Genomic DNA, 12,108 nt, shown 5'->3' with positions numbered 1-12,108 from the left:
GAAGGATTCTTGTTGGAAGAAACGTTTCGGACGAAAGTGGTAGCCGAAGACGATCGTGTTTGTCGAGGGACCGGCCGAAGGAGGGGAGGAAATAAAAATCTGCGCTCTCGGCTTCATTCGATTTCGCGTGGAAAGCTTTTCCCTTCTGAGCTACCGGAAACGCGCGTTTCTTCTTTTGTCGAAGGATTTTCGCTAATTCGAAGCCGAATTGCCGCGAAGAAGGACGCAAAGCAACAAATTACGACCGAGTAATCCCTCTGTGCTCTTTATCCTCGAATTCCACCGGTTAACCTGCTCGGTTCCGCGTCTTTGAGACGCGCCGACGTCAAAAGAGCGACCCCCGCCGCCCGTTCCACCCCTCGGTTCGTCTAACAGTTTCGCCTGGACTACTATTTACGAGAGGAAGAGCTTCCTTTAAAATTATATCAAGAAGTTCAAGGCCCTCGTTTACGGTCGTTCGCCGGTAGCGGTGCTACGTCTCTTTGATAGGGGACGATTCTTCGCGTTGCATTTTTCTGATAGCTGTTCCGACACTCTCCCATATTTCACAGCTTTTTATGTCGCCGGAGATAAGAGGTATAAAGATGATCGAAGGTGGTGGACACGGTTGTACTTTCCAGCCGTACAGCTCCGCGTTTATCATCGTATTTAATGTCTCTTCCCACGAGACTACTACGTTTTGAAAATGAAATTCTGAGCGGACTCTGACGACTTTGAATCGAAAATGGCAGAGATGAGAAAGACCGCGAGCGGGCGGAAAAGGAACGTCGGTCGAAACGGGAAACGAAATTTGCCAGTCTCGTGAAAACGACCGACTTAAGAAAGCCGCCGAGTTCCAAAGGGAATTTCCCGGAAATTGCTCTGGCCACGTTCATGGAAATTGGTTTAATACTTGGCTCGGCCTTCTTTCCGTGCGACTCCGTAGTTAATCAATTAATTTCGCGTCGCGTCTCGATACGTCGCGAAATACGTGTCGCGCTCTTTGAATTCGTCCTCGGACGCCGCGCCGGAGACGCGTAACCCGCACGCCGGTTAGTATAAAAAGAGAGAGACGACGAGTTGAAACAGAGATCGGAAAAGTAGAAGTGGATTTAGTGAATCGTGAAACTTGTAAAAGCGACGGTGAAACGTGACGAGGAGCGGCAAGTTTTAAAAAAATATTTCCGACGGAAAAAAATAACACGTACTCTGGAGAGTTTGATCCTCGAACGAGCGCGCGTCGGGCCCGTTTCGTTGAAACACTGGACGAGATAAAAAGAGGAGAAAAACTAGCCGCGCGTCCTCCTGCTCGTCATAAATCTCCGTCGGGGGAGACCAAGGGGGGTAGCGTGTGGCAGGCCACTTTAATTTCGCGGGAAACGTCCCCAATTTCGCGCGTAGACAAAGCAAGGAACGTCGGCGAGAAACCAAAGGAAGACGGCGGCAGAGGAAAAAAAAAAAAAAAAGAAGGGGGACACGGAAGGAAAGGAGAAAAATTCCACCCCCGTGGTAGAAATATGGAAGAAACAAAGGCGAGGCACAATTAGCGAAACAACGTGCGAGGAATGCAGCTTCCCAGGGAGAAAGGATCTGCGTTCCTAGGATTACTTTCAGCTTTTCGTGTCCCGACCACCCCCTTTCTTCGGGGGATCTCCGGATCCGAACGAGTTGAACGTTGTTCACGGGCTTGGCAGACCCGATCGCGTCGTCGAATACCGTCGTCTCATCTTCCTACAAATTACACGGCTAATATAACGTGGTCCGGTTCGTTCGAAAGAGATGGTGTCCCGCGGGAGTCGACCGATGCCGGGGGAAACAGCGTGGCTAAAAAGTGCGTAAAGGATCGAGGGGGGGAGCTCGTCGCATATTCAACGCGACGGCACGTGTACACGCGTGTACCTGACGCTGCAAACGTAGAAAAAGGGTGGCTCCTGACGCACGAGCCGGGAAATACACGGCCGCCACCCGGAAGTGTGATTAAATGCTTACGCGTGGAATAAAGCGGCGACGCTTTCGTCCCTCCCTCCTGTGCTTTTTTGTCCTTCCCTTTTTTTAAACGCGCGTTCGTTACCTGTTATCGTGGCTGTTGGCCACGTTTCAACGCGCGATGAATTATACGATTTTAATTCGAGTGCCGATGCGGGCAAAAATTCCAATGGAATTTTTCACGGATTACCTTCCGCGAGCTACCTTTCTTTGTCTCTCTTCCTCCTCCACCCCCTCCCGTCGTTGACTCGCGTTTTTCATCCCCCTTTGTTCTCCGGCTTCTCGCTCCATCTCCCGAGTTTTATCATTATTTACTTTTGAGGAATCTCTCGCGAGGACCCACGGCGTTCTTTCGACGACTCTAAGGTTCGCGTCAATCGTTCTTGGCTACCAATCGCGTATAAAACATTTGTTCGTACGCGGTGCGGAAGCGCGGACAACTGGAAGCAGTGGATTCCAGCGCGGAGGAAACGGTGACAACAGAGAACGAATCGTGCGCGTGGCATTAAAATCGGGCGGCGAAAAAAGAAAACGGGAAGAGATGAAAGTCGTCGGAATAAATTGGAGGCAGTAAAATTAAGCGCGTCGTTCTTATTTTTGTTTATCGTTCTATTTACCGTCCGGCTGAATTCACCCCCGCTGTCTCGCCTGATGTACGAGACGCCGGACACGTTCACGGCCGGTGATGCATCGTGCACGCGCGAAAACCGTCGCTTTAACGGCCGCCGCGTGGCTCCCGACCAACGAATCAGCCGACTTTATTTCGATTTCTCTTTTTTTTTTTCGTTTTACTTACTAACCAACGGGAACAAACGCGGGCCGAGCCGGGCGCCGCATTTTTCGATCGAACCGATCGAACCGATCGAGAGCGATCGCTCCTCATTGTCCGTCGAACGTTCGAAAGAGGAGCGACGATAAAATAATTCGTACGAATATGATTAGACGGGCTCGTTTCGTTTTTACGCGACAGACGATCCGGGTTTCACGATTCCAAGACTGCCGTCGTCGTGCCGACGAGGGAGAAACGAAAGGTTTAAAATTCTCGCGGTGTCGAAAATTTCTATCGTTCGCGTTGGAGAACGGACGAGAAAGAGCGGAGGGTTGAACGAATTTTCGTGGGCCACTTCCGGGCCATGGAAACGCGATCGACTTCTCTGGTCGGAGGCAAGAAACGGAACGACGATGAATCAGAAGCTTTGGGACGGTGGAAAAGCTTCTTTTCGTAGCTGATAATTCGAATTTATTGCACGTCCCGAACGACTCCGTCGACGCCGCGGCCAATGAGTCTCGCCCTTTTTTCGGCGCGCGTGCCACGCGAGAGATAACGAACGTTTTAACGATTCGTCGGCCGATGCGCCGATACGCCGCGCCGACGGTTCGTTGGATAAGGCGAACGTTTATAAAACGAAAACGTGTTCACGATCGAATCGACGGCTCCTGAGTCTCGCGGAGAAATATCAGAGCCGTGGATACAAATATCGAATCGTCGGTAGTAAAGCGACGCTGATGGAACGAGGAAAATAAATTTTCCATAATTGAATTGCAATTACTTACATGCGCAGATTCGATGAAAATCATTTATTCGCATAATTCCGACTGCGTCCGCCGAATTAGCTTTCCACAACGCGACGTAATCCAATTAAGCTCCATCGCACGTTAATTCGATCTGCCTCAGTTTTATCATTAGACCGCTGCGCGCCAAGCAACGCGTTCGTCGACCTTTCCAAGTCCGTTCGTGCCGAAGGACGACTCGAATTTGCCTGACGTGAACAACAGTCGGGGCCAGCGGAAAAATGCTGTTGGACCAGAAATAGAAATCCCTTGCCGAGAAACCAACACCGGGAGAGAGGCACGAATTCCCCGGGGAGGAAAAAATGGTGGAACGGTTCGGAAACGGCCGCAAACATTCGACATTATCCGAAATCGAGGGGCCAGATGGTGTGACAAATAGCCGGGAGCCACGACGAAGAAGGCGAGAGGGATCCATGCTCGAAATGAAACCCTGATAAATATTGACCTCGATGCGATCGTAGACAGAGATTTTTTTTTTCCCGAACGCGTCGAACGAGCAGGGGGATTCGAGCGAACTCATAAAGATGCACCTGGTGTCGGTGGGTCGCGTGTACGCGTGGACAGTATCTCTTTTGAATATCGGTGTTCACGGACGCGGTGTATCGGGCGTTAGGTAACGCGGGAAACGGTCGTGTTTTTCGCGATGCGTTTCGAGCGTCGCCAGTGGGTTATCCTAGCCCGAATGAAAATCGATGACCGTTCGACCGACTGACGTGTTCCTTCTGCTTTTTGAACCTTTTCACTCGTTTTTCACTCGCTTTCTCGCACCGGTGAACCGACGGAAACGACCGTTCCGCCAACGAAACGTACGTCTGCTGCGCGAATAAAAATATCGTTCGACGAGCCTCCGTGACGCGTGAATCACGAAGACGTCGCGCGATAATATCTGTTCTGCGTCGCGCTGCGAACGACGTTCGTTCGATCCGCTTCCCTCGGCTCCTCTTATTGAAAAACTTTGTACGTCTTCAGTAGTCGGCCGCCGGGTGAATTTCAATTTTTTATTCCGAGGATAAACGTTAAAATTCAGTCCTCGTGGTGTCCACACGTTCCCCCGTTCTTGTTATTGCGCCCAGAACTTTACACATATTTCCATGATCATCGATTTTACGCGGCCGGAATCCCGTTCTAGGAGCGAGTAAGATTCAGCGTGCAATCAGAGAAACGGATCGGCAAAAGAGAGAAGCTCGTAACGATCGATGCCTGGACTCGCGTCTGCCGAAAAAAAAAGGCAAAAGGCAAGACGACGGGAGCTTAGGATGCGATTCGAAGATCGAATTTCACGTTTCTCTTTGCCCTCGTTCGACCTCGAGGGAGGTCTCCAGGAGGCCGAAGACGCCACGTGCGTCGCGATCCTCGGCGGCGGCGTCTCCCGCGCGTCCAGACGTAACAACCGATCAGGCTAATGGATTACCGTACCGACTAGCCGTTCGCCCATTTAGATATTGCTCCGAGACAAGGAGTCGAAGACGGAGCCGAGCTAATTAATAGACTCGACGGATTTGTGTTCGTCAAACGTTCGCGGTTATTCGAGAGATGCTTTCGTGGACGGCACGCGACGATTAAAAACCGTGAGTGAGAGGGAATGCGTGAATGGTGGCCGGGAAGTTGCTCAAAACTACGTTCTCTGTGAGATGGACGCGACTTTCTCGTGGAAATCTTGCCTGCTGGTTCGCGGCCGGAATGCCTACGCTCTGTTGAAATTTAATGTTTAAAAGCTAGCTGTTCCGGATCTTCAGTCCCGGACGTTTCGTCTGAAATATTAAGACCTCGACGTGACTCGCGCGAATTCGATGCCTGCCGACCAATTGTACGCACTCGCGTAAACACCGACGATAATTACGTGCGAAAATTTAAAGGACGCAGTGGAACCGTGCGGGTTCGTGTTAATTTCAAACTGGAACTGCGGGGATTCTCGAAAACGTCTTGAAACAATTAAGAGGGACGCGACGGCCGCGGTTAGAAATGCAATTGTACGAGCGTATTCCGTTTCAACCGGCGTCAAATTTACATCAAAGAGCGAGCGAGCCAATTTAAACGACTGGGCAGCTGCACAATGGGATTGAAAATTCACGAGCACGAGACTACTCTGCCCGTTTGTTCGTCTCCCGGGTTTGTCAACGCTCCAAGGAGCCCGTGATTTTAAAAAGAACCGACAGACCAAATTTCCTACCACTACTCGCGTTCTCCGTTTCGTAGATTAAAACAGTTTCGAGAGACGGTGGATTCGATGGTTCGCGGAAAAGTCCGTATGACCTCGTCCCGCGTTCAAGTATAAGAAAATTGATAAAGGACTCGTCGTCTATAATTCCGATCGGCACGGTCGGCACGGTCGGCCGGGCTTTAATTTCGGACAGGGACGGGGTCGGAATTCTTGATCACACACACACAAGCCTGAGCCACCGAAAATCCCTTTTACGCTCGTCTCCTACGCGAGCCCCTTCGATCGTTAGACATTAGCTTCGCGCAGCTCTCGGCCAAATTTTAATGAGAAAACTTAACGAGAGCTACCCGTGTCGGAACACGCGTTTCCCCCTGATTATGCATCCGGTAAACGAGTCTAAACTGCGCGATCAACGATCATCCCCCGCGCGTCGGTCACTGATTCCGATTCTCCACCAACTTGAACCTTCCGTCGCTCGAACACGTTCACCGGGGATTGGATCTTCTACGACGCGTGTTCGAGGGTTCGCAACTTTCGTTTCGCGGCGAACGTGGTGAGCAGCTAAAAGTGAAAACCCGGGGGTGGTAAAGAGGAGCCCGCGTTACTAACCCTGGCGTGTTTCCGCGAAACAATGGCTGTATCGGCCCGAGGGGAGGACTGCGCGGGAGGCGAGGGTGTTTTACGGGCACAAAGCCCCGTTGAATCAGGTTTTCGCGCAACGGTCTGTTCGTCCGCAGGAACGCTCCTCGAGCGAAGAAGAACGAAGCGAGAGAGAGAGAGAGAGAGTCGCTTAATCCTCTGGTTTAAATGCTCGTCGGCCAGGTGAGAGCGGGACGAGGAACCGAAATCGAATCGGCCAGCAGCGTTCGCTTCTAAATGGCGACCCGCGTCGGCCACCGATAATTGACTTTTCCGCGAGACAAAACGAAATCCCCGGCCGATCGACAGCGTCGACCGATTTCTTTTCGCTGTGTCGCGCGCCCCGGAAGACGGGTTCGAGACGCGAAAAGCTCGCGGTACCAACGACAAACAGCGGAAAGGTTCGCGCGCGACGTTACACCGCGACCATTGTAAATTTACTCGATTAACCGTTCATTTCCATAGAGGAATCACCGTATGCAGACTGATTTTTCCTGTAATTACTTATTGTTTCGGAATTCGCGAGTTAATTAAAATACGCGAGAGCCGGGCAGATTAATTATTGGAACAACTCAATCCGGCTGTGTATGCGTGATTCAATGAAACGACCGTTCCAATATTTATTCCGATACCTCGGAAATTTACATTCCACCAGGAATCATGATATTTCAAAAAACCTGACGAGCGTTCCATCGAACGTTACGCGCGAGCTCAATAATCTGTTTAATCGTACGCTCGCGATCCCGTGACGTACACGCGCGCGCGGGGCTTCCAGATAATAAATATCCGCAGTCCGGCAACGATTCCAGCGATCAATTTCTAAGCGCCGCCGCATCTCCAGTTCTACTAGACGTAATTGCCCGTCTTTTATCACTTGCGCTCTTTTAAAAGAACGTCTCTCACCATTTTCCCTATGACCCGTTTTTCTCACCGTTCCACAATCGCACAGTTTCCCCTCGCGTACACCCCCGACGCGGTCCTCACCTTTTCTTTTGAACCCTCGTCCCACCGGGGGTGAAGTGGCTGCCAAGTCGTCGTCGTCGTCGTCGTTCGTCCAACAGGCAATCGTCGGGACCACGTCGCGCCCGTGTCGCCCTTGATTCCCCTTCTTAGGTGCACTCTCTCTCTCTTTCTCTCTCCGTGCCCGGAAGGTGTCCGTGAATTTCGTCGAGAGCGAAATAAAGGCACTCTCGTTAAAACGAACCTCCGAAACGGAATTCAAATAGACCGTCTCCGTTTCCGGCACCTTTCCTTTGACCCGGTGCTTCTGCCCTCCGTTTCCGTCTTTCGTAAGAACGATCGCCGTCGATCTGTCAATTACTGCGCATAGAGCGCACCGTCGATTCTCGATTCGAACGATTAAAACGTAAACCGGCTGCTGTGGAATCTCGCACGAATCGAACGGGATCGTAATAGGAGGAAAGGTGAAACAGCGAGGGTCGCGTAAAACACGCGAAGGGGTCGAAATAAAACGGGGGTGAGCGAGGAGGACGAGGGAGCAAAGTGGCAGAGTTCAGTGGCTCGTTTCCGCCCGTATCACTGGGTTTAACATAAAAGAAAACTGCCCGCGTCGAACGAGCGGTGTGTCTCGCTCGCGGTAATTTCGAAACGACGACGTCCCACGGCGAAAAGGGTTCCACCGAGCAAACACCTACGACCTTTGCTCCTCGAGTTCGTTTCAACTCGACTCTTAACGACGCCCATGAAAGTGAAAACCGAAGGGTGCCAGACCCGGCCTCTCTCGTTATTATCAACGAATTCGTGTTCACGACGCTCTTCGTTAATTAGGACGGCACGCGTCGATGATTCCACGCCCGCTACCAATTCACTGATTCAGTCTCGTTGCGACCTTTTCAGGTATCGTCGATTCGCGACACGAAAACTGTTTCTGACGCACGACCAAACGAAACGGCATCGTCGGACTATTTATCGCGAACATTAACCGAGCGATTGGAAAAAAACGATGGATCGACGTCGATCTTGGACGAAAGAACGGTGCGATAAATTTTTGAAAAAAAGAACGAACGAACGAACGAACGACGGGACGTCGTTCCATCGACGCGACGAACTATTGTCCTGATAAATCGCTCGCTGGAATCGTACACCTCGACGATCGTTACAATTTCGAGTCCCAGGGACGGTGACACGTTCGATCAACGTTTCATTGAATTAATAAACGTCGCTCGCATACACGGCGTACCTACTGTTCCAGTTACTCCCCGGAAATAAACCGTTGCCACTCTCCTCCTTTTTTTTTCCAACCATGGCCACTGGGAAGCGGTAGACGCGATCATTGTTCCCCGTTAAAAATCGACACAGTAGGAACCACCGCCCGGTCCGATTCGTTTTTTATAGCATCGATCGTCGTACGATTTGGGAAGATCGCGGAAGCCGCTTTGAGAATTCCAAGTAGGGAATCCGGGTTTAATAACCAGCGAAAGGAATAGGAATCCGGATTAAACCGAGCTTAAACGCGTTATCAGGATCGACGCTACGGTGCGAGTTTGCTCTTCCAACCGGCCGTGTTTACGATTATGAGGAACGAAGCCAGGAATTTTCTGCGTTTCTCACGACGTTCGAAACTCTGGCCTAGACGGAGGGTGCCGCGTCTCGGCCATATGGCTTTGAACCGGAAGCGACCGTAAAGAAAGAAACGAACTTCTCGAGTCGTTCGAGCGGGTATGACTTGCCCGTGGTAATTATTTCACGACGAACGTCGCGACGCAAAACTATAATTTCGAATCGCGTTCACGTCGAAGGTCTCTACGAGCGTGTCTACCGATTTTCGATGCGTTCCTACGCGGCAGCGTAGACGTCTTCGGACGTGATTGTAAAAGTTGAGACGATGTTTAGCGAGGGATATTGGAAGAACGCTTGAGTGTATAGGTCGAGTGTCTCGGTGACGAACAGCGGCCTGGCATAATGCATACAGAAGAATAATCTAAGGCAAGCAACTGTTGGTCGTAGCGGCGCGGTCTCCGCGGAGCAATAGTCTCGGAAGACCAAGTTACAGGGACAAAGATAAATGCAGGAATGATAGATAGACCCGATCCCATCTCGGAATTCATGCGCCCCGCTCGTGAAACCCTTCGGGAAATTTCTTCCGGAGTAACGATATTAAAAATAACAAAGAAACGGATCTAATTCAAATCGCCTGGGCAAATGAAACTTGCATCCGTTCGCGTAATTCTTCAAACAGCCACGGAAACTCTCCTGGTCGCGAGATTCGTTCGTTCGTTCGAGATTCTTTTCGACGAATTTGACGATGCGACAGCTAAACCGAACACAACGCGACGACAACGAATCGGACGAGTAGTCTCTGTGAGACCTCGGAGATAAATCTCCAGGGAGAGCAAAGGGCGTAGTACGACGTCCCGTTTTCAGAATCTCGCGGTCCACGTTACGTCGTAGGAACGTTATCGTCGGCCCGTACGCCTCGTTCATTGTATTAAGGCGTACCACGGTTTTTACGTCGATCCTCCGGGAATTTATGAGTCGTAAATTTCGTTAGATACCGCTCGAATCTTTACACATGGGAGGGCCTTCAGGATTTTTACCCCTCGATCCAGCGTCATACGGATTAATGATAACGCGCGATACTCCTAGCGAAACGACACGTTTTTTTACCACCTGCGACGGCGAGAGTTCCCCGATGCCGATCGGAACCGCTGTCCTACCAGCGGCTAACGACCCCGTCGTCTCGGCGTTCGCGAATTCTCGCCTCTGTCCAATTAAGGGCAATCAAATTTCTCGATTACTACTCGATCGCTCGAATTTCTCGCCGCGTCCTATTTTCTACGGTCAAAGATTAACAAACGTCTCTGACACTCTTCTTACTCGACGATCCTAATACATATTCCGACCCTTCTATTTTTCCGCTCCCACCGTTTGCTCTGGAAACATCCCTTCCCGGCACATGCTCGGTTCTCTTCGCGATTCGTGTTTGCGTTACGATTGTTTTTTCAAGTTACGAAACTGGGGAACGAAAGCTCGCTTCCCTCTCGCGCGCTACACGAATTACTCACAGAAATATCCTATCGAAATTCGCGTCAGAAAGGAACAGCCGTTCGCGCAATGACCAAAAGACGCGTCGGTCCTCGTGAAAAAGGACTGTTTTCAATTCTCTCATTCGGAGGAGGAGGAACTCCAAGTGTGACTTAAATAAACGGCAGACTGACAGCCGGCGTCGCAATTGCGTCGCGTCATACGAGAGATACGACATACGACGCGTCCCACGCCGTTTCCCCTCCGATTACAACGTCCGACAGGGGAACGCGTTCTCTTCCCCGCTCTCGTTCGATTTTTCCTTTTACGCCGATACGCGTAGCCCCGCACCGTCTTAAAACGTGGACCTTGAACCCCGTGGGCGACCCACGTATTTTCGACGTCCCCCCTTCTCCGACTCCCCAAACACGTTTCCATTTTCACCGACCGACCGATCGATCGATCTCTACGTGCGATTTTTCGGACGAAGATCGCGGGACGAAAGTGATACACGAGGGAAAAGCTGGAGTTTTACTGTAACGCGGTTACGGAGTTTCGAACCGTAAGTTACTGGCTGAAATCAAAGTTTCACCGGGTAATCCGGTGCAACGGTAGGAAATAATTCCAAACTTTTGATGAAATACAGTCGAAACCGGGCGAATATCAGATTTCTTTGTCTCGGAATTGATTCCAGCTTTATGAATTCTTCGAATTCGGACCGTACTCTACTTTCAAAGATTCCCAGCTCAGAACTCCCGACCCGAGACCGCTTCTTCGAAACACCCGCTGCTTTACGAAACCATTTTTACGAGCGTTCCAACGATTACCGCGAACTGCGTCACGACCGTCCCTTTGAATATCCACGATACGAATTTTATACACCGACGACGATTCGGTTTAAATCTTATCTCTGCGGAGTTCGTATCGCTCGTATTTATATAGAGAACGCACGCCGCCGGATCTTCGTGGGGGGAAGGGGGCCGGGATCGACAAACGGAACGGAAAACAACGTGTCTGACACACTAGAGTCGGCGATCGTGACTCGGTGCCCTCGTTTGAATCTTTCTTACGATTAAACGCGACTGCTACGTCCGCATTTAGGTTAAAAGAACACCGGAACTCTCGTCGCGTACGTATTACGACGCAACGAGTCGATTGAACCGCGTGAACACAGTGACTAGCGTCGACGCGACACAGAGGTTATCTCGGCGGCGTTCCACGTTCGATCAAAATTGAAACGTACGACGAAAGTTTAACGAACCGAGGACGTAAAAATAGCGTGCCACGATACCTGAGACGATGCTGACTCACTGGTGAGATGCTCCTGTCACGTTGGCACAAAGTCATCCACGTTTCGATCGGCAAAGTCCAGCGTCGGTCCAACGACGAAACGAACGAAAACCACGAGACGAAACGGTTCACCTCCGATGCTGGAAGACCACTGAACGTGCACTTTGAACAGCGACACTGAAACACGCGGAAGAAGAACTGAACACGACTAGACTCGACGAACGATCCACACCGCACGAGATCCGACAGCGGACTGACCTCACGCGGATGCTGGGTGAGCGCGTTGCCAGGTTGCCACGCGTTCCCTGCCGCACGTCCGCGCACGACCCCCACCACCACCACCACCACCACCGCCACGACGTTCGTCGGTGTTCCTCCTACGCGCTCTTAAAGCTCTTCGTACGACCGGCTTCTATCGTTTTTGGCTTCTTTACACGCGTGAATCTCACGAATCTCATCCTGAAACCAAGAATAAGCATCGTCTACGTTAAATTCAC

The 12,108-nt window shown here is 51.1% G+C and overlaps 1 protein-coding gene across 2 annotated transcripts in view; it reads right to left on the bottom strand.

The window, feature by feature from the left end:
• LOC108625033 (prolyl 4-hydroxylase subunit alpha-1) overlaps positions 1-11,863 on the bottom strand; it is a 67,083-nt gene extending 55,220 nt beyond the window's left edge. The window contains exon 1 of one of the 2 annotated variants that reach the window (XM_018024729.2): positions 11,613-11,863. In XM_018024729.2, the coding sequence (XP_017880218.1) occupies positions 11,613-11,668 (56 nt within the window). In that variant the 5' untranslated portion in view covers positions 11,669-11,863. Of the gene's footprint in view, positions 1-7,321; positions 7,658-11,612 lie in introns of those variants that run through there. The other variant, XM_026813558.1, reaches the window with a different exon arrangement.
• Between the last annotated feature and the right edge of the window lie 245 nt (positions 11,864-12,108).

The sequence above is a fragment of the Ceratina calcarata genome, unplaced genomic scaffold (assembly GCF_001652005.2).
Source record: "Ceratina calcarata isolate Rehan_Ccalc_2016 unplaced genomic scaffold, ASM165200v1 scaffold337.2, whole genome shotgun sequence".
NCBI lineage: Eukaryota > Metazoa > Arthropoda > Insecta > Hymenoptera > Apidae > Ceratina > Ceratina calcarata.
This window is presented reverse-complemented; position numbering and strand designations above follow the sequence as displayed.